General features: G+C 43.4%; 1 protein-coding gene across 11 annotated transcripts in view; it reads left to right on the top strand.

The window, feature by feature from the left end:
- TDRD1 (tudor domain containing 1) overlaps positions 1–20,514 on the top strand; it is a 49,070-nt gene extending 28,556 nt beyond the window's left edge. For 5 of the 11 annotated variants that reach the window (XM_089314318.1, XM_089314319.1, XM_051823647.3 and 2 more), the window contains exons 12-26: positions 922–1,089; positions 1,211–1,318; positions 2,129–2,299; positions 3,439–3,681; positions 4,042–4,179; positions 7,498–7,608; positions 8,688–8,858; positions 10,245–10,520; positions 11,027–11,146; positions 11,917–12,033; positions 15,497–15,664; positions 16,447–16,674; positions 17,253–17,299; positions 17,382–17,469; positions 19,474–20,514. In XM_089314318.1, coding sequence (XP_089170444.1) covers positions 922–1,089; positions 1,211–1,318; positions 2,129–2,299; positions 3,439–3,681; positions 4,042–4,179; positions 7,498–7,608; positions 8,688–8,858; positions 10,245–10,520; positions 11,027–11,146; positions 11,917–12,033; positions 15,497–15,664; positions 16,447–16,674; positions 17,253–17,299; positions 17,382–17,469; positions 19,474–19,520 — 2,201 coding nt within the window. In that variant the 3' untranslated portion in view covers positions 19,521–20,514. Of the gene's footprint in view, positions 1–921; positions 1,090–1,210; positions 1,319–2,128; positions 2,300–3,438; positions 3,682–4,041; positions 4,180–4,653; positions 4,844–5,200; positions 5,536–7,497; positions 7,609–8,687; positions 8,859–10,244; positions 10,521–11,026; positions 11,147–11,916; positions 12,034–15,496; positions 15,665–16,446; positions 16,675–17,252; positions 17,300–17,381; positions 17,475–19,473 lie in introns of those variants that run through there. The other 6 variants (XM_051823649.3, XM_070057187.2, XM_051823650.3 and 3 more) reach the window with 6 other exon arrangements.
- Positions 20,515–25,799: the final 5,285 nt, after the last annotated feature.

The following is a 25,799-nucleotide window of genomic DNA, read 5'->3' as shown; positions in this document are numbered from 1 at the left end:
CTGGGAACTTGGGTTTTTGTCAGCCATGAACTTCTGTAAGTTTTCCTATTTTCTGAGCTGTTTCCCATTGTGCTTGACCCCTCCTCTTTAGACTGTACATGAGCCCTGATTTTTTTTTTCTGCTTTCCTTGTAACTTGTATTGCTTGTTCCTTTTTTAACTGTCTAGTGAATTTTATTGAATTTATAATTAAGCTTATAACTTTATCATAGTGAATTACTTCCTACAGGGTTTATCATTTTACTGTAGAATGGCTTCTAATCTGATGTGCTTTTGTGTAAGTATCAGGAGAAGGTAGTTATCCCAAGTATGTTTTCTTGAACTCTTTTAGAGATTAAGATTCTGTTATAGGACTTTTTCATTACATATGAATTTTTTTATGCTGCTGATTTTCTTTCTTGGGTCCAATCTAGCTTTTTGGTAGTACAGAAAACTGTATTGTAAACATCTTTTACTTAGAAGAAGAAACCCCATGGGCTCTGATTGCTATGTTCCAAAGGACTTGCTCAGTCGTAGTCATATATATATATATATATATTTTTTTGAAAGACAGAGTTGGAGATATACAGAGAGAGAGGTCTTCCATCTGCTGGTTCACTCCCCAAAGTGGCCACAACAGCTGGGACTGTGCCATGCTGAAGCCAGGATCCCAGAGCTTCTTCAGGGTCTCCCGTGTGGGAGCAGGGGCCCAAGCACTTGGGCCATCTTCTGTTTTCCCAGGTGTATTAGCAGGGAGCTGGATTGGCAGTAGAGCAGCCAGGCCTCAAAACAGAACCCATATGGAATGCCAGCGTCGTAGGCAGCAGCTTAACCTGCTATACCACAACACTTGCCCCCATACTCTTACAAAATAGAGTATGCATAACTTTAAAAATTTACTTTGGTATCTTTAAAAGTGCTTATTTTTCCATGTTCTGATAAGGTGATCCTGAAGATGTTGGAAAAATGACAGCTGAAAACAAAATTGTTGTCGACAGAAGTGACCTGATTCCAAAAGTGCTAACCTTGAATGTAGGTGATGAATTTTGTGGTGTGGTTGCCCACATTCAAACGCCAGAAGACTTCTTTTGTCAGCAACTACAAAGTGGTCGTAAGTAAATTTTCCTGACTTGTCCTATGAAGATACCATACTTGAAGAGACTGAACATGCAGAAACAGAAATGAAGACAGATATGTATTCGTTTTGTTTAAGATGTGGTCTGTATCTACAGATAAGCTTGCTGGACTTCAAGCGTCCCTTAGTGAGTACTGTGGCCAAGTGTCTCGACGCTCTGATTTTTATCCAACCATTGGTGATATATGTTGTGCTCAGTTCTCAGGTAAGGAAAGAGTGTCGCTGGATTTTCCACTTAGGGCTAAGTAAAAATAACTGAAGTGAAACCTGGTGTGCAGGGAATGACTCCATCTGACTCGAGTGTTACAGTGTACCTATTACTTTTGTGTCAAAAGACCAGTCATACTAAACATAAGGGTATAAGGTATGGGGGTGGCAAAGGAGAACTTTAGGATTTGGACACTGGTATGAATAATTCTGCTTCTGTAAATGCTGTGTGCGAATGTGGAACCTCCTGGTTCATGCCTTTATTAGGTTTTTGGGTTTTTATTGTTTTTAATAGCAGGAGGGCCTGGCAGCACAGAGCTATCGTATCTTGGCCTTTTGTAGCTGCACAAATCTTACCTTGTGATAACCAGGTTCCTTTACTGTTGGCTAAAGAGAGGTTCAAGAGTAAGTTTCCAGTCAACAGATTACTTGACTGGTGGAATCTGGTTGGCACGTATTGCCCGGTGTTCTAAAATTGGCCCTGCTTGCTTGCAGCTGGTTCATGTATTGATCAAAACCTTGGGGAGTCACGTGATCAGGATGTATTCTCTGTGCTAATGAGCTGTCTGCTGGAGAGACAAGGCATATAAATTAATAATGACAGCCTGTGACATAATTACCGTAGTAAGCCTTTAACGAAGCTTAGGTTTTGGGAGTTGGAGTCTTCTGATAAGGAAAAGTAGCAGTGCTTAGTAAAGACACTGCTGGGTAAAGCTTGACGTTCTCTGTGGGAGTAAACCTCTCACTAGGGCAGGAGAAGTTCGTGTTCTCGTTGGAAAATCATTTGCAGTTGTGTCTCCATTTTCAGAGGATGACCAGTGGTACCGTGCCACCGTCCTGGCTTACGCTTCTGAAGATTCTGTACTGGTAGGCTATGTGGATTATGGAAACTTTGAAATCCTTAGTTTGACGAGACTCTGTCCCATCGTCCCAAAGTTGCTGGAATTGCCAATGCAAGCTATAAAGTGTGTACTGGCAGGTATGACGCTTGAGTGATCCCTATAGTCTTAAAATACTAAAACCTAAAGATGAAAAATACGAGACAGGAAGAAGGGGAAACTTGCTTGTCAGAACCATAAAAACATTATGATCTTGTACTTAGGAATTAGTGTGTGTGCAGTCTGTCCCACCAGGATCGGGGTCTTTCCATGTCATTTAATGGGCTTCAGCCGCCTCATTCACTTGCGCTGCAGTGTAACTGAGTGTCCAGTATCAGGTGTATTTCCAGGCCTCGGCCGTTAGCAGAGCTCTTTCAGTCATTGCAAAATGTAGTTAAACTGACGATATATTTCCTCAGGTTGTGCTCCCTGGTGGAATGGGAATGCCAGTCATCTTTTCACATTTCTGATGCATATTGTACACTGACCTCCAAAGAAGGGATTAACTAATCTGTACACCCACCACAGGAGTGGGAGGGCCTGAGTTCCTCCAGGCATTCATGTGCCAGAAAGGTTTTCCTGTACTGTTTCATCTTGGTCCGTTCTGATCAGCTGAAGACATTTCAGCTTGCTTCATTCCCAGCGAGGCTGCACTTGCTGATAGAAGTTAGTTGGCTCTTGTATTTTTTGAACTGACTTAAGCACAAGTACATTGTACATTCTTTTTTCAGTATTGTTCAGTAAGTGCTACAAATATATCATGTGTTAATGCAGGGGACCAGTATTTCATCCTGGATTGTTTCATATTTTTGCTCATGATTTTCTTCACTGAGCTTTAATTTACAATTTGGGTATACAATTCAGCGATTTTTATCATAAATGCACTTAGGAGTACAGTGATGACTCTTTAAGTATATTACAACGTTTCCATCCCCCTGGTGAGGTACAGTGTGCCTGTTCGCTGTTCATCCCTGCTCCCCAGGCAGTGGCTAGTCTATTTACTGACACAATAGACCTGCCTTTCTGGACACCTCAAATCAGTGGAATTAGGATTTGTCTCATGCAGAGGAATGGAGGCTTTGTAGGCTTTCTCTTGGTTAATTTTACATTTATTTTCATGTTGAAGAAATCCTCCTCAGGTATTTACCGTAGCTTTCTCAAGTTTCACTTTGTGGAAGTTAGGAGCTACATTTCTAAGTGCTTGCTTTAAGAATCCTCTTCATGCTATTTTACTTGTCAGGGGTAAAGCCATTATTAGGAATTTGGACTCCAGAAGCTGTTTGTCTCATGAAGAAAATGGTGCAGAACAAAATGATCACGGTGAGAGTGGTGGGCAAGCTAGAAACCAGTTCCCTGGTGGAGCTGATAGATAAATCCGGGACATCCAACGTCAGCATCGGCAAAGTACTCGTGCACGCAGGCCTTGCCACCGAGGAGTGCGGAGTCCTGACGGACAAACCTGGTGACGGGAAAGAAGCTGGCGGTGAGTGAAATGTCCGCGTTGGGGTCCTGAGGGGCCCGTGCTGTGCGGCTTCTCCCACTTTCAGAACCGCTGCCGAGTGCTCTCCGTCTTTTCATCCAAGCGTTCAGCTAAATACATGCTAAGAGTTTGAAAACGGAAACCTTCAGAGTCTTACGCATCACTAGCTGTTGAACCAGAATTGTAAAATTGAAATTCGGTGTGGTAATAATGACTAATTGTTAAGATTAACTTTTCTGTAAAGTCACTCAGAATGTCAGTGGAAAATTCCTCAGCAGCCCACCAGTGCCTGCCACGTGCTCCCCGTCCCCCACCCTGCTCTGTGCATTTTTTTTTTTTGGACGTACTTGTTTCTTTCCACAGTTCCCCTGGGTGTAGAAGGAAAAGTAAGTACGCTATCATGGACATGGGTCGAACTTGCTGCTGACCAAACCATAGATGTTATGGTCTGTATGATATACAGCCCTGGAGAATTCTATTGCCATGTGTTTAAAGATGATGGTAAGTTACCTCTTTGTTTCTGTTTACAACTACACTGGCATAGATAAGACCTCTGGATGAGTCTGTTCCTTATCCTGATCAAAGTACTCTCCTCCCAAGAAGCACCAGGTGGTATTTGTGTTTCCAAGGAAGATTGGATTATACTTAGTTGATTTTTGTCTCTTATGCAATCTCTTTGTTTAAGCCAGCTTAGATTTTTTTTTTTTTACTGAGTAAGAAATTTAATTAATGAAAAGCAAAAAGACCCTCATTTAGTGGAAATAGACAATGGCTATAAATGGTAATTGAAGGGAAAAATGACTTTCACCCATATACAGTAAATTTTAAAGAAATTGCAGAGCATTAAACTGTAGTAGTATAGTGTTCTTAATCATTTGTTGGACAAAGGTATAAGAGTTTTACAAAACTATATTTGGAGTAATACTGAGACAGACATTTCTTTATTTTATTCTTTTTTGTTTTTTTACATTTTAGTTCCTGCATAGAAGGTACTTGTCCTGGTGCCGTGGCTCACTAGGCTAATCCTCCACCTTATGGCGCTGGCACACCAGGTTCTAGTCCCAGTCGGGGCGCCGGATTCTGTCCCGGTTGCCCCTCTTCCAGGCCAGCTCTCTGCTGTGGCCAGGGAGTGCAGTGGAGGATGGCCCAAGTGCTTGGGCCCTGCACCCCATGGGAGACCAGGAGAAGTACCTGGCTCCTGGCTTCGGATCAGCGCGGTGCGCCGGCCGCAGCACGCCGGCCGCGGCGGCCACTGGAGGGTGAACCAACGGCAAAGGGAAGACTTTTCTCTCTGTCTCTCTCTCTCACTGTCCACTCTGCCTGTCAAAAAAAAAAATAAATAAATAAAGGTAATTGTCTTTCTGGGTCTGGCTTGTTTTACACAACATGATGTCCTCCAGTTGGATCCATTTTGCTCCAAATAAGCCAGCCTAGATTTCATAGAATGCCTCCTGAATTCATTTTTGAGAATGAAATTTAATTGTCTTATTGAAGTATAACATGCATACGTACATATATACAGATGAATACTTCATTAGGAAGGCAGCATAATCAGTTACCACAGTCAGCATCGTCTATCCAACCTCTGGGTCAAGGAATAAAACATTACTGGGGCTGGTGCTGTGGTGTAGCCGGTAAAGCCGCCGCCTGCAGATGCCAACATCCCATATGGATGCCAGTTCAAGTCCCGGCTGCTCCACTTCTGATCCAGCTCTCTGCTATGGCCTGGGAAAGCAGTAGAAGATGGCCCAAGTCCTTGGGCCCCTGCAGCCATGTGGGGACCTGGAAGAAGCTCCTGGGTGGCCATTTGGGTAGTGAACCATCAGATGGAAGCTCGCTTGGTTGATCTCTCTCTCTGCCTCTGCCTCTCTATGTAAACTCTGCCTTTCAAATAAATATTAAAAAAAAAGAAAACATTACTAGTATCCCAAAGTTTCCCACATGTCTCCTCCTATAGTTGGTGAAAGTAACCCCAACCCTACCTTCTGAAGGCATCAATTACTTTTCCTTGGTTTTGAACAAACAGGATCCCTCAAAATGTCCTCCTTTGTGCTTCAGGTTTTTTTAATCATTTAAGGGGCTGGTGCTGTGGCATAGCAGCTAAGGCCACCACCTGCGGTGCTGGCATCCCATATGGGCGCCGGTTCACATCCTGGCTGCTCCACTTCCTATCCAGCTCTCTGCTATGGCCTGGGAAGGCAGTAGAAGATGGCCCAGGACCTTGGGCCCCTGCACCCACATGGGAGACAGAGAGGAAGCTCCTGGCTCCTGGCTTCGGATCGGCGCAGCTCTGGCTGTTGCAGCCAATTGGGGAGTGAACCAGCAGATGGAAGACCTCTCTCTCTCTGTTCTCCTTCTCTCTTTGTATAACTCTGATTTTCAAGTAAATAAATAAATCTTTAAAAATTTATTTAAAATATTGAAAGAGTGACAGATTAATCTTCTATCTGCTGGTTCATTCCCCAATTGGCTGCAACAGCTGGAGCTTGGTCAGCTTGAAGCCAGGAGCCAGAAACTCCATCTGGGTCGCCCATGTAGGTGCAGGGGCCCAAGTAGTTGGGTCATCCTGTGTTGCTTCCCAGGCACATCAGCAGGGAGCTGGATTGAAAGTAAAGCAGTTTACAGGATTTGGGCATCCCAGGTTGGGGCTAAATCTGGCATCCCACAATGCCAGCTCCCTGCCTTCCCTTTCCTGAGCTCCCCCGACCTGTGAGTGTCGATGCAGCTTGTTCCTGTTGCTGCATATGGTAGGCATGCTCTGTGATTTATTACTCCTGTGTACCACTGGACATTTGGCTTCTTTCCAGTTTGAAGCTAAGGAGAAGGTGCATGTATACGTGCATTTCCATGTGTCTATCCAGGAATACGATTACTGGGTCAGGAGGAGTTGTGTGTGTATTTTAGCATCAGTTAATGAATGCCAGTTCCCAAAGTGGTTATGACAGTTGTCGCTTTGGGACTTGCAGTTGCTCCACATCCTGCAGTGCCATTTCACTGCTCTGCTTTGCCACACTGCTGCCCACCAAGTGGTGTTTGGCTGCCTAATTCCGCAATTCTGCCTTTTATCTTGGAGCTGTTTCTTCCTCCTGGAATACCCTCTCCTTTCTCTCAAATGTGTTGCATTTTGGGTTTCTCTATGAAACCTCCAGCACACAGAGCTCGAAAGCTCCCTGAATCTCTTCAGCATGTTATCTGTGCCCTCTGTTTAGTAATTTATTTACTCTTCCAGGATATCCTTTATCTGACTTTCTCAACATGCTCGCGTGCCACCGCCGCCTTGTCCACTTGCAGAGCTCGCGCTCTGGTATATTGGCGATAATGCGTAGCTTGTCTCTGTGCCAGTAAACTGCTGGCTTTAGAATTATTGAGAGTATTAATCACGAATGACTTATTTGTCCAGTAACTTTTGAAAAAATTTATTTTGAGAGAATCAGAGCTCTCATCCACTGATTTATTCCTGAAATACCTTCGATGGCTGAGGCCCAAGCTGGGAACTGGGAACACAGTCCAGCTCCTCCGTGGAGGGGGCAGGAACCCAGTGACGTGGGCCATTTCAGTTGCCTCTCAGAGTCCGCGTGGGTGGGAAGCTGGAGTCGGGTGCTGGGAGACAAACCTGGGCACTCTGATGTGGGACACGGTGTCTCCCTCTTCTTCCCCAACTTTTTTTTTTTTTTTTTTTTTTGTAAGGAAAAGCATGTAGTTTACTAAACAGTTTGGTGATATACTTGAGATTTTTATGATCGAAATATTTTCTGTCTTTATAGGAAAGTCTACATTCTGTATTTTTAAGTTAAATGTTGCTTATGTATTTATTTTCAGCCTTACAGAAACTCAGTGATCTGAACAAATCACTTGCAGAATATTGCCAACAGAAGTTGCCTAATGGATTTAAGGCAGAAATAGGGCAACCTTGTTGTGCTTTTTTTGGAGGTAAGTTGTAGTTGGGTGTAATTGTGACTGTTAGAACCTTTGGTTTCTTGACATTCAACCCTTATTTTGAGCTTGTATTTTTCTTCTCCATACTCAAACATGTATTTTTCACAGCCAGAATTAAGTGAATGCTTAAGATGTAACAAGGAGCCTCCAGGTGACTTATGTTTTTTGCATGGTTAAGCATTATTTTAATGCTTTACTTCCTAGAAATTCCAGTAATATTAAAATGTTAGCTAGTGGAAGAGTTCACTTCAGGTTCATTGTTTATTCTGGACCCCTTGTGCATGTTTAATTTGAAAGTGATGAGACATCTTCACTTTATTGCAAATAGGGTTTTTTTTTTTACTGTGTTTTATATCATCAAATAACAAGTAACACAGTCTAAGCCAATTTAAGCCATAACACTCTAAGTTGGAGTATGCTAAGTCTTGAAGGTTAACAAGTATGTTCAGCTTCATTAAGTTTTACCTTAACCTTCACATTCTGTTTGTTGGATACATTATGAATTAAATCATTAATTTATATTAGAAATAAGTGGTACAGTAAAAATTTTGGATACACTGTAAAAAATGGGGTTTGAGAAGTCTTTTTGACTGAAAAAACTAACCTGGTTGTTTGAGTGTAGGGTCAGTGGTGTGGAGTATGGAATGCCCCTGCCCAAACTGAGAAGGAATCTGAGAAATAAAGGAGCTGGCTCCGCATAAAACCCGGGGGCAGGCAGGCTAGATCTTGCTGAGCAAGGCTTACTTCCTTTATCCTGCCCAGAACGGCAGGAGAGGCAAAGTTGTACACTTTCCTACAGCATAAGGGAGCCGGGGATTGGAACCCTACACTTTGGGAGTAGTCTTTTAGGCATCTTGCTGGGCTGGCCCACTTTACAGGAGATGGGTGGCTGCATTTAGACTCTGGCTGGACAGTGGGCCAGTGAGACTAACAGGGAGCGAGATGTTAGATGGCGTCACCATGGTTTGCTGTCACACTGGAGAGCAGGTTTATTAGCTGCTTTAGATAGAGAATATGTTTTTCAAGATAAGGATTTCACATGTCCCAAGTCCCCAATTTTCTGTTAAATCTAGGTGATGGTAATTGGTACCGTGCTTTAGTCAAGGAAATCTTACCTAATGGAAACATTAAAGTACATTTTGTGGATTACGGAAACACCGAAGAAGTTACTGCAGATGAATTGCAAATGATATCATCAACATTTTTACAACTTCCATTCCAGGGGATAAAGTGCTGGCTAGTAGGTATGAGACAGAGTGTGATGTTTTCTGATTCTTAAGGTATATAATCTATTACGCATCAGTGTCTGTGGATGTAAACATTTTGTGTGAGTTAAAAGATCCTACTTCATCTTATGAAACTTAGAGATGCATTCTCTTTAGGATGTTGGTCAGAATGCCCCCAGTAGTTGGTATTGGAGTGGCTGCTTTTCTGTAATGCTGGGAAGACAGACTGACAGTACTCTTGAAGGCATTTCACGGGCTTCCTTAAGGACATGAATTACTCATTCCTCCTAACTAAACAGTGTTACTTCCAGTAATTTATTCCAAAAAGACCTGGGAACTGTGCCAAGCTTAGCTGCGAGGAAATTCATGACACCCTGCTGTCAGTAGCTGCGGCACCTGAGCTGCTGTCCTGTAGGATTGGTTTGGTGATGAGCTGCATCGTTGGTGGGTGATGGCAATCCCCATTTCACAGGGGTGCTGTGAGGACTGCATGTATGTTTAGGACAGAGTCTGGCACCCAGAGTTCTGTTTGTTGGCTGTTACTTCACAGTCATCAAAATGGTGTCAAATGAGTGCTATTGAGAGAAATACTTGGTCATTATTTCAGTGGTGAAAACAAGTTACAAAAGAGATGCAGGAGGACCATTGTGACTTAAGAGAACAGACTGCAGAGCCAACTCTGCTACCCACCTGCTGAGAAATGTTGAGGCGAATTGTCGCAATTTTCCTCATCGGGAGAATACTAGTGCTGTCCTCAAGTATTGAGAGCACATGTATGAGTGTGCATTACTTCTGCTTGCACATGGAGATTATGGAAGGTTGGATTCCAGAATCTTAACAGTAGTCATATCAGGAAACAGCGTTGCTTTGCTCATCTATTGTCCTCCTACTTACTTTGCAGTCAGTGTGAGGTTATTGTTCTTCGTTACTGTGTTTGTCAGTGTTTCTCAACATCTGACCGCCAAACTTAGAGTATAAGCATGGGAATTTTTAAAACATGCATTTTCTCAGGCCCCACCCCGTGGGTGGGGGGGGGGTGTATCGGTTGGCATCTTTCACTAGCATAATTGGTAATTCATCATTGTGTGTGTAACAGAATATGATGGCACAGTGTAAAAGAAATACTCCTTTATTTTTGGCTATTGAAAAAATGCTGGGTACCGATGAGAGCTGGGGGGAGGTTAAGGAAAGATTCGCCACCCCAAAACCCTGGAGTCACTAGCTAATGCACAGTCTGTACTGTGGGCATGGAGGATGTTGATGTGTAATTGAGGAAGGAGAAAAGGTTTCTCAAAATTGCCGACTCGAGTGGTAAACTTGGCAAAGGACTCAGTCCTGAATATTATTGGAGCAAAAAAGCCGCTTGCGTTTAGAATTCTTCCTGATGCTATTCTTATTTTCCAGATGTACAGCCTAGAAATGAACACTGGACTAAAGAAGCCACAACAAGATTTCAGATGTGTGTAGCAGGGATAAAACTCCAAGCCAGAGTGGTTGAAATCACTGAAAATGGGGTGGGAATTGAACTCACTGATCTTTCCACTTCTTATCCCAGAATAGTTAGTGATGTTCTTATTGGTGAACATCTGGTTTTAAAAGCTGGCTCACCTCATAAAGACCTGCCAAATGACCAACCTGTTCATGAAGATAGCACTGACGATGACACCCAGGGGCTTCAAGGTAATGTTTTTAACCATTTATTTGATATTTAAATTTATTATCTTTTTGCTTTTATAGGCTTTGAAAATTTACCCATCCTAAACAACAACTTTGCTGTAGACATATGCTTTGTGGACATAGGTTAATAATAAGTTATTAAAATTATTAAAGTTATTATAATGTAATCATTACCTTATTGAACAAACGTTATACTTGTTTTTAATTATCAGGTAAATGCTCATCATACAAATGGGTATTGCTTAAAATTTAATTTTAAGATTTATACTAAATACACTACTGAAATGGACATGTACTATGAGAATGAAATCATTCAAGTACTCTCATTATAGACCAGACTTTTTTTGGAACACAAAACTCCTCAAGTGGAATTGATTCTTTCGTGAATTCCTGTCTCCATTTTGGAAAGATAGGCACGCTGAGAATCAGGAGCTGATGACCAAATTAGGTAGATAGAATCCTGGGAGAAGAGTACACACCTTGTCTGTTTCACCTGTGTTTGTTTTCAGCTGTCTCTACAGGTGAGCAGTGGAAGACGATAGAATTGCCAATTAATAAAACCATACAAGCGAATGTATTAGAAATCATAAGCCCTAATTTGTTTTATGCTATTCCAAATGAGATGCCAGGTAAGAAACCAAAGCTGGAGACATGTTTATGTTGTTCTTTTATTCTGTGTTGATAAAAGTGCTTGCTTTGACCTTCTTAAAAAGTGAGGGGAAGTGGAGGAGACTAGTGGTTTTTTTTGTCACTCGCTATTTTGAGGAAGAATGGCTCATAACGACTGAGGCAAATGTAGTTACAAAAACACAGCTGTGGGTCTGGCGCTGTGGCTAGCATTGTAAAGCTACTGCCTGTGACACTTGCAACCCCTGTGGGTGCTGGTTCGAATCCTGACTGCCCCACTTCTGACCCAGCTCTCTGCTAATGGCCTGGGAAAGCAGAGGAAGATGGCCCAAGTGCATTGGCCCCTGCTCCCACATGGAGTCCCAGATGAAGCTCCTAGCTTTGGCCTGGCCCAGCCCTGGTCATTGCGGCCATTTGAGGAGTGAACCAGCAGATGGAAGACCTCTGTCTCTCTGTAACTCTGACTTTTAAACACATAAACAAATATTTGGTGTACTTTTCAGTATTTTTTTTAAATAATTGTAAAACTGACCTCGGCGGGTTTTCCTGGATTGAGCGTAGTACAATGACGCTGATGAAGAAAGTGGCCCTCAGAGGCTTCCTTCATGCCCCTCCCAGCATGGCTAAGGGTAACCAGGAGCAGGTGCACTTCTTTGTATTTAAAAGTAGAATGTACAATGCTTAGAGGGCTTTTTGATGGGTAAGTCTGAACTTATGTGTTGTTGATGGTGGTACTGGGAATGTTTCAGAGAGGAGTGCTTCTGTCTTTCAGAAAACCAGGGGAAGCTGTGCAACCTGACAGCTGAATTGTTAGAATATTGCAATGCCCAGAAGAGTCTGCCATCCTACACACCAAGAGTCGGAGATGCTTGCTGTGCCAGATACACAAGTAAGGTTCTTTCAGGCAAAATGTTAAGAGGAAATGATTGAGTCTGCTGCATTTTACGTGAGATTTTATAGATTTTGTTACTACATGTATATTTCATTTGATAGAGATTAAAGAAGGCAGTGTTGTGGCTCTAATTTATATGTTGGGGTCAGTCAGCTTTTTTAGATTTTTAAGATATACTTAGTCGGGCCAGTGCCGTGTTGCAATAGGTTAATCCTCCACCTGTGGCACTGGCATCCCATATGGGTGCTAGTTCTAGTCCCAGTTGCTCTTCTTCCAATCCAGCTCTCTGTTGTGGCCTGGGAAAGCAGCAGAAGATGGCCCAAGTCCTTGGGCCCCTGCACCCATGTGGGAGACCCAGAAGAAGCTCCTAGCTTCAGATCGGTGCAGCTCTAGCCGTTGTGGCCATTTGGAAAGTGAACCGATGGAAGGAAGACCTTTCTCTTTGACTGTCCCTCTCGCTGTAACTCTACCTCTCAAATAATTAAATAAAAAATTTAAAAAAAAAAAGATTTACTTAGTTATTTGTAAGGTAGAGTGATGAGAGCGAGAGGCGAGAGAATCTTCTATCTTCTGGTTCGTTCCTCAAATGGCCATAACAGCCAGGTCTGGGTCAGGCCAGAGCCAGGCACCAAAAATTTCATCCTCGTTTGTCATGTGATGGCAAGGGCCCAAGTACCTGAACCATCTTCAACCTTCCCAGGTGCATTAGCAGAAACCTGAATCAAAGGCAGCTCAGATTTGAACCTGGCACTCTGAAAGGGGATGCCAGCGTTGCAACTAGTGGCTTGACCTGCTGCACCATAGTGCTGGCTCCATAGGTTAATTTTAGGCAAAGATTGAGGTAGATTTACACAAATCTCTCAGTACTTACAGATAACCATCTCTGGATAACCATACTTTTTATGGTGGGTCAATAACATTGCATTTATATGTGGAGAGAGTGAATAATTTATAGTGCTCTATATGTGAGTGTATTAACAAGAGAAGTAAGTGCCTCAGGGAGTCAGACTTGTTCATTCAAGTGTACTTTATTCTCCCCTTTAATATTTCATGTTGGCAAGTTTCCTTTGCTAATGTAAGTAATACGTGCCATGAATATTCTGGTTTGCCTCCAGAACTGAGGTGCAGAGGGACTGGATCCACGTCATACGGCTGCTTCAGGATCTACCAAGGGTCTGGTTGGCAGGCTGAGACTGGGGTTGTGGATGGGCATGGCTCCTGCTCTCCTGCTAGTCCCTGGTTAGGTGAGGCTGCTGGCAGGTGGTGGCCAGCAGGGCTGCTTTTGGTCAGTAGCCGGGACCAAAGTCGTGGTAGAATCTGCCCCAAGGGACTTGGGCCTGCCCTCTCAAAGCAGCCCTCCTCAGTCCTGAGCTCCCTGGTGGTTTCTGAGCCACTTATGTGGATCTGAAGCTCTTCAGTTGGTGGATGGCTGCCACTGTGTCCTTTCTGGGGGGGATACAAGCTGGGGACTTGTCCTCCACCATCTGGCTGGTGTCACTGCCTAGCTTTGTTTTTCTTTGACAACTGCGTCCACCCTGTCTTCCCAGTTAGAAGTCCTACTTTTTGGTTAGAGCAGTACTGCATTGCTTTATCAGGATTACACAAGCAGCGTTCACCACAAGCCATGTGATCCACTGTGCTATTTCTCTTTGCCACCTGCATTGTTGGTAGGGTTCTGGGTGCTTTCACTAATCTGATGTTCTGCACACATGTAAATTTTCTTTGTGAACTGGGTCTCTGTTGGAAGCATCTTCAGTCTTCTGACCTGGTCCTGTCCAGCTGCTTGGCCTGATCAGCCTCAGGATTTGGTCCACACTTGCACCCCCATTGGTGCCTGAATTTCTCTCCTGCTTCATCTAGCAAGATTCCACCCTCCCTCTGCTTTCTGGAACCCTTGCTTGCTTTTTGGTGGACTCCAGTATTTGGGTAGATCCTACCCACCAGAAGCTGAAAAATGGTGCACAGAAGACAAATTTTCTCTTGTCTACCACATTTGAAAAGGTTTTTTCCCTAATAATTAATAGGTTCCTTTTACAGTTTAGAAGGCATTGTTTTTATTGTGTTTCAGCTGTGGGTATTTCTGGTCAAGAGATAGATGTCACCTCCCAAATCTGTACATAGACACTTCGCTTTTTCCTCCCGTTTCTGGAACTGTTAATCTTCTTTGTCCAGTGATTGGAAGTTCGTGATGTGACTTAGTCTGGGGGTTTTCTTTCCACCCTGTGGACCCTGAAGTCTAGGAACTCATGCTTACTTGGCAGAAATTTTCCTGAACCAATGCTTTATCCTCCTGTGTTTCCTGTTCTCTTGTAGGAGTTCCAGGGCTTCTCATGTTGTGGTTGAACTCTTGGGCTCAATGGCCGGTTCTCCCTTTCACCTTTTTGTTGCAGTTTTTAAGAGATTTCCTCAGTTTCATCTTTCAGCTTCCTGAAGTTTTTATATCTGATGTATTTGCAGTTCCGATAGCCCCCCCCCCTTTTTTTGGTTGTGTGTGTGTGTGTGCTTCTGTGAGGGATGAAGAATCACCTTTGTTCTGAGTTCTCGTCTCTGTTTCCTGGTCCTGCTTTGCTGCTTGGTGTGCTCTGTCATGGTAGGGGCTTTCTTATGCTCCTTGGTGACGCATCGCTGGTCACATATTCAAGGTGAGGCACTCGGGGTAATCGGGGCGGGGCTTGTCCACTGGTGGCCTTCAGTGCATGGTGATCTGGCCCTGCCATTCCACTGGGAACTCCGGGGGACAACCTCGATGCTTGGCCCCTGCCGGGGAGTGGGTGTGGATGGAGCCTGGCTGACAAACCTTTGGCGAATACACCCTCCTTCGCTCAGCCTTGCATTCCTCAGTCCACGGCCTCCAGCCCATTCTCTCTGGAGAGAGGACCTCTAGTCTTTTGTCCTTGGTTGGGAGTAGTTATCTGGAAAGAGGAAAGGCATAGTTTTAGTTTTATTAAACATGTGAACATGAAATTCACCATTTTCCCTGGCAACTTTGAAAATATGTGTGTTTATGAACTCAAGTGTATTCGGGTGCTTTGGGAGGTAACTCTGCTTCCTTTACCTAGTCCTCATTTCCAGCTCTCTTTACTCCTACTTTGAGAGCACCAGTTATTGAGGCTTGGGGATTGGAGTTTGAAATGCAAGCTTAGCTTTGGCTTACTCACTGCCAGCTTTGTTGGTGCCACCTTGACTGCAAATCGTTTCCATTTGAGTATCTGCTTTCCAGCTTCTGGTGCTGTTTTGTCTTTTTCTCTTGTTCTCCATTCTTGTGGTTTTATGCCAAAAAAACAAACAAACAAACAAACAAACAAAACAAAAACCTGTCACTGCTTTTTGGTAGGATTTGGAAGAAGTAGATGACTACTTGGACTTCACCAGGATTTCAGCCACCAATCTTTGCATGAATAACTCTTACTAAGGGGCTGCTGACTGTGACTTCTTACCTGAGATTCCATTCTGTTTTCAGGTGATGATTTCTGGTACCGTGCAGTAGTTCTGGGGACGTCAGACACGGACGTGAGAGTGCTGTATGCAGACTATGGAAATATCGAAACCCTGCCTCTTTCCAGAGTGCAGCCAATCACCGCCAGCCACCTGGAGCTTCCTTTCCAGATTATTAAATGTTCACTTGAAGGTAGACTATTAAGTCACTTTCCAGTTTGGGTGTCCTTGGAATTTTTTTCTCTTTCATAGCCCAAAGTTTGAATTAAATAGATATTTCAAGTAACTGCCCAGATTTCTAAATATCAAGTAACATTTCCAAAGAAATTCCATGTCCTTCATTCTTTAGTTCTCATGGAAACTGTGTTCCAGTCAGTCTGTATCACAGGTTGGTTTCAGAGTGACAGGCTTCAGGGACTCTGTTTTGTCCCGGGTTACAATGCTAGTATTGAATGGCAGAGCCAGGATAGGAATTGTGGTCTTTGACATCTCCTTAGGTCTTCCTATGCTTTATTGCATCTCTCTTGAGGGATTACAGGCATCCAAATGACAAATTTTTGGCTGCCTTACTATGCATGCCAGATCTGCATATATTCAAGTCTTAATTGGAATTTGCATAAAGTTAACTAAAATACATAAAGTAGCCCTTTAATGTTACTTCCAGTTTCTCAGAGGCCCTGGCAGCTATTACACGAATGGCCTCATGGTCTGTTTTTTCTTGGACTCAGAGTTGGAAAATTGTCTTTAATTGCTTGCTGTTGTGCCCTATAGACCTGCATTAGTGCATGACACCTTATAGGTGGCCAATAGATATGCATTAAATAAGTTCTTTTACATTTGCAGCAGTAGGACATCAGAACATACCCAAATGCAGCTAAAGTCAGTATGCCTTTTGCTTGTTATCATTTGGTAATTTATCCAGTTACTCTGTTTTGTAAAGGGACTTGAAGACTCTCATTCTTCTTTTTTTTCTAGGTCTAATGGAATTTAATGGAAGCTGTTCTCAATTAGTGATAGAGCTGTTAAAAAATTTCATCTTGAATCAGAATGTAATGCTTTTTGTGAAAGGAATTACTAAGAATGTCCATACAGTGTCGGTTGAGAAATGTTCGGAGAATGGTACTGTCAGTGTAGCTAATAAGCTGGTGATGTATGGTCTGGCAAAAAATGTCACATCTAAAAAGCCAAGTGCTTTCAATAAAGGTATTGTTTCAAGTGAAATTAATGGCAGGTGTAAGTGTCATGAATAAGTAGAGAATCAGTGTAGTCGGCCTGATCTTTCCCTGTGAGCTCCCCTCCCTTCCTCTCCCTTAACAAACCCAGGGGCTGGGATCGGGTCCCTGTTGCTACCTCAGAGGAACCCCCTTGGAGGCGGCAGTCATTGCGGACCAGATGCCCTTAGATCAGGCCAGCAGCACTGAGAATTCCTGCTGTTGGGAGATTTAGAAATGTCCAGTGTCCCACACGTACCTTACTTCCAGTTCAGTTTTGATCCTGATGAAAATGAGAAGACTTCATGAAAATTTGAGATTGACTCTTCCTGGTAGTTCCTAAGAACTACCCTCAACCAAAAAGAAAGTTCCTGTATATGACAGGCAGCCGTGGAGATGTGGTACAACCCAAGCCACAGCAATAGACAAAACATCAAAGCCCAAAGTTAATCAAGTTCTTTGTAGTTAGAGCCCATGCATGAGAGGCAGATCTGTGTATGTTCACTCTTAGGTTTTCCATGTTGTGTGTGTTGAATGTTCTCAAATGGCTTTTGTCATGTTTGCTTTTAGAAAAGACACACAAGATGAATTGCTGCTGCACAGAATTACAGAAACAAGTGAGTAAAATTTTCCTTTAAGTGAGGTTATCCTCTTAACATTTTTAGAGACTATATTGTACTATTTCTTATTCACCCGTAGGTTGAAAAACATGAACAGATTCTTCTCTTCCTCTTAAACAATCCTACCAACCAAAACAAGATTTTTGAAATGAAAAAGCTGTTAAAGAGTTAAGTAAGTTAAATTTGTTTTTGGTGCTTTCATATAGGTCAATAGGACGTCTCTAGTGTTGTCGGGATAGAGCTAATGGAGAGGAACCCATTGTAAAGCCTTATCTTGTGAGAGGATGGCCTGAGGTTTGGTGGTGAGCTGTGTGGCTGTCTTCCCAGCTTTGGGTCTGATGGTTTTTCTTTGACACTGCTAAGTTCCAAAGCTGTGAATAGCATTCCCTTGTTGTGAGAACGTTCATGTTACTGATAACATGGAGACACTTTTGGATAAAGTGTGGTCAGGTTCAACTTCTTTGGATCTGGATTTTAAATTTACTGAAATCTGTTGTGTACATCACTATGAATATGTGTTGTCACTTGCTGTAAAGAGGACACACAGGATTTCGAAACCATAGTTTTTTGGCTGTGATGATTCCAGTGTTTAAAGAATACTGGAGGATCCTGAACCAATAGTTCTCCTATTTTTACTGCCTAGGATCCTTTGTTCTAAGGTGGCCCTCAGAAATTATTCTGTGACCCTTAGCTAATTAGAACTTCTGATCAAAGTGAAGCGGCCCTTAGCACCGAGTCCACCCAGTGGCAGCCGGTGGCAGAGGAGTTCCGATTGGCTTCACTCGCGCACGTTTGTTGGCGCTGTAGTTTGCGTTAAGCACCTGGAGGTTGCTCAGGAGCCTGCCTTGCTCTTTGTGAGTCTCCTGTGAATGTGCTGACCCTCAAGTAGGAACCAGCTGTGTTCAGACCATTTCCACGGGAAAATGTACTGGGGTGTTTTGTTTTTGAGACATCGCAGTTAAATTCTAAGCTAACATTAATGCAAGATCGACAGTTTTGGTTCTCATGATTTATTTTCTTTACAAATTTGGGGTCATTTTAATAAATGCTGATGTCTGCTGCAATTACAGCTTTCATTTCCTTCTAATGCGTTAAGTTTTAGTCCTGTGTTTCATGTGCTAGTGTTCAGAATCTTAGTTAATGGTAATTTAAATTTCATGTATTAAGGACCATGCAATGACATGGACTTCTAGAATTTAGTGCTAACACCAAATCATATTTTATTAAGTTGGTTAACTTGTATGTGCTTTGTTCTTTTTATTTATGTACTAGTCTTTTTTTTTTTTTATAAGGCCACTGAGAGTATTTACACAATTGAAAATGAAACCTATGTTTTGTATTCCTAGATAGGTTAAAAATAGGGCTTTATAGTGTTTCCAGTTGAACTGGCTTTTCTCCTACTATGGGATTGAATATACAGTTTATCTACATTTGAATATAGAATCATACCTTTTATCTGAGAAGTGCTTTATTGACAAAACACTTTTACATCTAGTCACATAGTTAACCTTCACAGTGCCCTTGATGAGGAAATAGACCCCAGTTTGCATTCCAGGAAACTGAATCTCAGGGAGTTCACATGTGTGCCGGGGACCACACAGGCAGCCTGGAACCAGGTCTTCGGATTTCAAGCCAGGTTCTCTCTCCTGCCCTGTGCTGCTATCTGCATGTTAGGCTACAGGGTGTTTGCAGATTATATCAGTTCTATAGGGTATGAAACCAGGGAATTGTATTATTAGATAAAAATTACATATGTGGTTGCTCACGCGTATTCCTTTGATTGTGGTGAGAAAAATGCTGAATACTCTGGCCTTTCAATGATCCTTCCTAAAATGTGTCTAAAACTGGAAGGATTTTATTATCTCTGGAGAAATCTGTCTTAACTGTACATTGCTGTAGCAAGAATGCTGTGGGATTGACAACATAAAATTCTGTGTGCTCTGTTGCTCAAAATTGGTAAGAGATTGTTCTGACGGACATTTTTGCTGTACTTGAAGGAGATGCAAAGAGCTGTATTTCACTTCTGAAGGGGGTTATTAGAAGCTAGAATTAACATAGAATACTGTTGTAGTTACTTTTTTAATTGAAAGATCTGACTTAATATCCATTTGGTTGGCTTACATGTAAAGTAGAAATTAACCATGGTGATTGAGTTTTTCTTTCTCTTTCAGAAACGGTCTCTCTTGGAGATAAACACTTAATGAGGAATAAACCGTAAAGGCTAGACTCGGGAGAGAAAGTGTAGCATCTTGTGGTTTTGTTTATGGGAACTTTTTCTTTGACTGTTTTTCTTTAATGATCTTTTATGTGTCTATTTTTGTTTGCCTACCATTCTTGTATTAGATTGGTTAGGATTTTTTTTTCCTCTGAGTGCTTCCTAAATAAGCATCGCGTTAAAAAATTCATGGGAATACTGGGAAGAGATCCACGGGGCCTTGATCCTGTATCATTTTATTACTTCAGGAACTGAAGAACATACAGCTTCATGTTCTGGATAATTCATAATTCTACCTGGTGACTACAGGAGATTTATTATTTTCTGTACGTTTGAACTATTTCCTAGTAAAATGCTCCCTGCACGCCCCCTCATCTGCTTCTTGCACTTAATAAAGGTTCTTTGGTTTCTTGCTCCTTTGCTGTTTGCTCTTCTCTTGTCTGCTCTGAAGTCATCAGCCTACTTCCCTCCGGTGTTTGCTGGATGCTTTTCTGACCCTTGAGCTTCCTGCAACTCAACTGGGAAAGGACTTTCCCTTTCTGCCCCTGCCGTCCATATCCTGTCAAGTGTGCAGCTGGAGAGATTTTCACTCTCGACAGAAGTTACTGTTCTCTGAGAACAAATACAGTTACTTAAGTCTAAAATGCTAAGTTAGATAGAGAATGTTTTCTTGAAGCACATACGGTAATTTTTAAGTTCTCCTCAACCCAAACACGTGCAGATTATGGGCCAGCTGACTTTGCAGCTGGCCCCAAAGTTTGTTTGGCAGCTTCTCCGTAATTTGAGTAACACTTGATAACAGCCTAAGATGTCCTCCACCAACTCAGAGCAGTCACTTAAAAGCCCCCCCCCCCTTTAACTGGTAATGTGTTTAAGTTAATTTGTGAGGTTAAATGGTTTTTTCTTTATGTAAAAGTTGTTCAAACATGGATGTGCTTCTACATAGATGAAAGTTTAGGCGGCTTTGCTCAATAAAATCCTTCTCACTTGTCAACCAGCTCACCCTGTGTTCTCATTGCCCGTGTATTACCAACTTTGCTTCTCCCTGCTGGGAGCACTAGATACTTGGTTTGCTCACGCTGTCTTCCATTCCAACCACAATGGACATAAAAGCAACAACTCTGGAATCACAAAATTAGTCTTTTATCAAGGAAGATCAGGAAACACATCAACACAAATAGTACATGAAAATTTATTTCTTCAAATTCTAATGTTTGATCAAATGGTACTGAAAATTTTAACAAACAGTTTTGATTATAAGTTTAATATTTGCTGATACAGCTATTTTCCTTGTTCCCAAAAATTACACTAAGGTCTATATTGGATATATTGCAAATATGGGTTAAATATATCCTGTATTAATTCAAAATACCAGACTAGTATAGGTCTTATTTTTGAGTAGGTTAAAGTTTCCTGTTTTCTAAAATTTATTTATTTGAAGGGCAAATTTCCCAATTTGGTTCACTCCCCAAATGCCCACAATAATCAGGACTGGGCTAAGCCAAAGCCAGGATCCCAGAACTCCATCCCACTCTCACATGGACGGCAAAGCCCCAGCTACTGCCTCCAGGGTGCTCATTGGTGGGAAGCTGGAATCGGAAGTGGAGCTGGGACTTGAGCCCCAGGTACTCTAATAGGGAACGAGGGCTTCCCCAGTGGCATCTTAACTGCTGTGAAACGCCTGCCCTTAGAGGCTTCCTATTTTAGTTAATGAGTCAGTCCCAAATTTCATTCATACGGTGAATATCGAGTTCCAACTGATACTGTGTGGTGGGTGCTTGATTTCTTGTTTGGTAGGACCATGCCTGATTTCAGTCTTGAGGTCCTCTCTCAAAATGTCTGCTTTGGTCACAGACAAGTACGCTAAAGTGGAGACTGTTTCCAAACAGTTGATGGTCAGAGGGCTTGTCACACTGAGAATAAATCATACGTGGTTTACCAGGTAAAGAATTTCTATCATGGGTACAATAATCAGTGAATTCTCAGGAGTTGGTGGGGGGTCAGTGAGGGAGGCATAAACAAGGTGCCTCTTGTTTTGCTAGATTTCTTTGTGCTGCACCAGCTAGAAGTCAAAAGCTCAGAAACGTGAAAATGTGTTTAATATTCTGAAGCTGAGTGCTCTTTCTCTACCATAAATCTCCAGAAACCAGCTCAGGAGCATCCTTCCCCGCAGGACTCTAAACTGCCAACTTCCAGGAGAGGAATCCAGTTGTCATGAGGCTCCCTGCGGGGGGATCGGCATTGCTGGCAGGTTCTTGGCCCACGCAACTGCCTGCATTTGGCAAGTGGCACTCCTCTGGGATTAGCCAAAGAGGCCACCTGACCACTCGTCAAGGTAAGTGGTTCTGTGGCCAGGCTTGCACCCTGGCTGTTGTGTTGCCATCTGGGGAGTGAATCAGTGGATGGGAGATTCTCTGCCTTACAAATAAATCTTAAAGGAGTGGGGCTGTGCACTTTAATTCTTACAGGCTTTAGCTTTGAGGTATCACTGTTGCTGCTCTTCATGTCCCCTGCCCCAAAGTTCTGTTGTTAGCCCTATTGGCACGTTTACTCTGGTTCAATTTGCTATCTGTGGGGCACTTCAGAATCAAGCCCCTTGTTGGCTCTGGGATGATGTCTTTGCCATGTTTTTCCTCGAGAAGGCTCTGGCTAGCAGCTGCCCTCTGGGTTCCGGGACGTACCTAACTTGGGCAGCTCTCTTAGGCATCCTCGTTTGCATCTGCTCCTTTCAGGCATGCCTTACCCTACTTCATCATTGGAGGGGCTGGCTGCAAAGAATTTGAGGAAGGTTCCATGGGGGTAGGAACCGTTGTACTCTTCACCCTTGACAGGACTCTGAGCAATTGGAATTAAGCTGCTTTTCTGTTCCCAAGCTGTTGGGAGAACTAGATGGGAAACCCCAGGCTGCCGCGTCTCCGAAGCTCTGATCGTTGCACTGCTGTGGGTGCCTTGCAGTCCGTGTTGCTGAGTGCTGAAGTCTCCACTTAGCTCTGCACAGCATTCAGCCCTCTCCATGGCGTGTGAGTTTACAACTTTGACACTACAGAGCCACTTGTGAATTCACACTTTTTTTTCTTTAAGAAGGAAACTTTCTATCAGCTAGTATTTGCAGACACTAGTCTTGTTTATGTGATCCCTTTGGTTCTTAGTCCTTTCATTATGATCAATTATGAACAGAAATTGATCACTGGGACTAGTGAGATGGCATTGGTACATGCCACCTTGATGGGATTGAATTGGAATCCCCTGGTATGTTTCTAACTCTACCGTTTGAGGTAAGTCAGCTTGACCATGTCCCGAACTGCACATCTCTTCCCTCTCTTATTCCCACTCATATTTAACAGTGATCACTTTTCAGTTAAGTTTCAGCACTTAAGAATAATTGTGTATTGATTATAGTATTCAACCAAAAGTATTAAGTAGAACAAACAAAAAAAATACTAAGAGGGATAACATATCAAGTTGCTCATCAACAGTCAGGGTGAGGGCTGATCAAGTCACCGTTTCTCCTAGTGTTCATTTCACTTTAACAGGTTTCCTTTTTGGTGCTCAGTTAGTTGTCACCTATCAAGGAGAACAAGTGGTATTTGTCCCTTTGGGATTGGCTTATTTCACTCAGCATAATGTTTTCCAAATTCCTAACAGGGATCCCAGTGGAAAGAACGGGTCATCAAAGAAGGAGGTACCTTTCTCTGAAGGGAGGAGAGAACTTCCACTTTGACCATGGCCTTGTCTAAATATGATCAGAGTCAGTGAACTCAGGGGGCTTCCATAGCCTTGGCAGCTCATGACAAGAGCCTCGGGTGCTTACTGATACCATAAACAACAGTGTCAATTTGTTAAGTCAACAACAGGAGTCACTGTGCACTTACTCCTCATGTAGGATCTCTGTCCTTAGTGTGCTGTACATTGAGATTTAATGCTATAACTAGTACTCAAACAGTATTTTTCACTTTATGTTTCTGTGTGGGAGCAAACTGTTGAAATCTTTACTTAATGTATGCTAAACTGATCTTCTATATATAAAGAGAATTGAAAATGAATCTTGATGTGAATGGAAGGGGAGAGGGAGTGGGAAAGGGGAGGGTTGCGGGTGGGAGGGACGTTATGGGGGGGAGCCATTATAATCCATAAGCTGTACTTTGGAAATTTATATTCACTAAATAAAAGTTTTTTTTTAAAAAAGGAAACTTACTGTGTACAGGTCCCAAAGATGAATAGGCAAAGTCCTGTTGAGCAGGGAGCTCACAAGCCCTTCGGGATGATGGTCGTTTATAATAATTATTTAAATTCCCCTAAAGCTTTACAAAGGAAGGATCATTGCAGATGACGGAAGCAGCTACAAAGCCTTCCCTGCTGCCGGTCACCTGCTGCCCACTCTCCAGTGCCTTGGCCGTCCCTCTGTCCGCCTCCAGGCAGACTGGCTGCACTTGGATGTGAGGAAGTTTGCAGCAACTGATGTCTCTGCTAGTACCTACACTCTTAGCCCTTCTTAATCATGCGATGAAAATGTGAAATTACCCCCAGGTAAGAACTGGATTGAATCCAGGATCGAAACTTCTCTGATGTAAGCCTGGTTAGGCAGAGGTGCGCTGATAAATGCTGAGCGAGCAGCAGAAGGGGTGGAATTTCTGCTTTGACCAGGGCCTAGGATTGCCGGGCCTCCCTATATGGAACCGTACAACCATTCGCCACTGTGGCAACTGAGAAGTGCTGTGAGTAAATAATACAGCAGGATTTCAAAAGCCCATATCACATGCCTCTCGTACATCGATAACCTGTTAAGGTGTTTCGGATCGTGGGGTTAAAAGTGTTAAAGTTTAGTTCACCTGGGTCTCGCTTTTTTAACATGGCCAATAGAACACTGAAAAGGACACGGGCCTTATATTACTTTCCCTGAAGATTGTCATTGTTCCAGAGAAGAGGCCACCCCCCTCGCTGGCATTGGGACCTCAGGACAGTTGCTGCAAGAGCGAGGTGCTTGGACCATCCTCCACTGCTTTCCCAGGTGCATTAGCGGGGAGCTGGATTGCAAGTGTGGAGCAGCCAAGTCTGCAGCCGGCACTCGTAAGGGATGCTGGCATCACAGTGGCTTAGGTGCAGGCCCCCTAATTGCATTATTAAAATTGAAAGTTTAATGTTCCACAGTATCAGATGGGTTAAACACATTAGAACCTTAGATGGTAGCTAGACACAGGTTCCGGAAAGTGGGAAATCTAAGGTATGTAATGAACTCAAATATGTAAATGTAGAATGCTGTTGCAAGAATCTCCATCAAAGTGTTCTCTTTTGGTTTTGGTTTTGGTAAGATGGAAGGTATGAGAATGAATGAGAATCAGAAGCATCCACTGGCTCACTCTCCAAATGGCCAAAACAGGGGCCGGCGCCATGGCTCACTTGGTTAATCCTCCACCTGTGGCGCCGGCATCTCATATGGGCATCGGGTTCTAGTCCTGGTTGCTCCTCTTCCAGTCCAGCTCTCTGCTGTGGCCAGGGAGGGCAGTGGAGGATGGCCCAAGTGCTTGGGCCCTGCACCTGTATGGGAGACCAGGTCTTGCACGGAGCTGGCAGTCCCCCTCCATTCCCCCCCTCCCCCCAGTATCTGGGCCATCATCTGCCTTTCTGGCGCATCAGCAGGAAGCCTGGTGGGAAGTGGAGTGGCCAGGACCAGAACCAACACTCCAATATGGATGATGGGCGGCCATCCCACTGTGGTGGTAACAGTGATGTGTCTCATTTGGGTGGAATATAGAATGTCTTGCAACTTCTTACATTTCTTGCTTCCTTTAATGAAAAAACAATATACAATTTTTTTTTCTTGTCTGTCGGTTTCAATTACACGTTTGATGAAGTGTGGGAACGACCGGCTGTGCACAGTAAAGCCTTGTTGGTTGCATAAAGTATGGCGGGCATTGTGCTGTGTTGCTTCGTGGAGTTTGATTTGTAGAAAACTGAGGCACTTTGTAGCCTTAAACAGGATGCTGGCCAAAAGCTCTGCTTATCATCACTCAGTCGCAGTAATAGGATGCACAGGTAGACAAAAGGCAGTTGCTGTGACACACAGAAACGTTGCCCAAATCAACGCTTTCTCCTGGGTCGGAGCCATGAAGCCTGCGGAGCGGCTCGGAGGCTGCGAGGCCCGCGCAGAAGTGAGCACTTGCCTCGTTGGCGACCCTGTTGAGAAGCGCTAGGGGCGAGGCGGGCGCGGGTCCCAGGAGCGCCTCCCCCCTCCCCGCCTCTGGGCAGAGACAGCAGGTGTCGCACGTGGCCGCAGCGCCCCCT

This window comes from Oryctolagus cuniculus, chromosome 15, assembly GCF_051225735.1.
Source record: "Oryctolagus cuniculus isolate XC-2025 breed Fujian yellow rabbit chromosome 15, ASM5122573v1, whole genome shotgun sequence".
Classification (NCBI taxonomy): domain Eukaryota; kingdom Metazoa; phylum Chordata; class Mammalia; order Lagomorpha; family Leporidae; genus Oryctolagus; species Oryctolagus cuniculus.
This window is presented reverse-complemented; position numbering and strand designations above follow the sequence as displayed.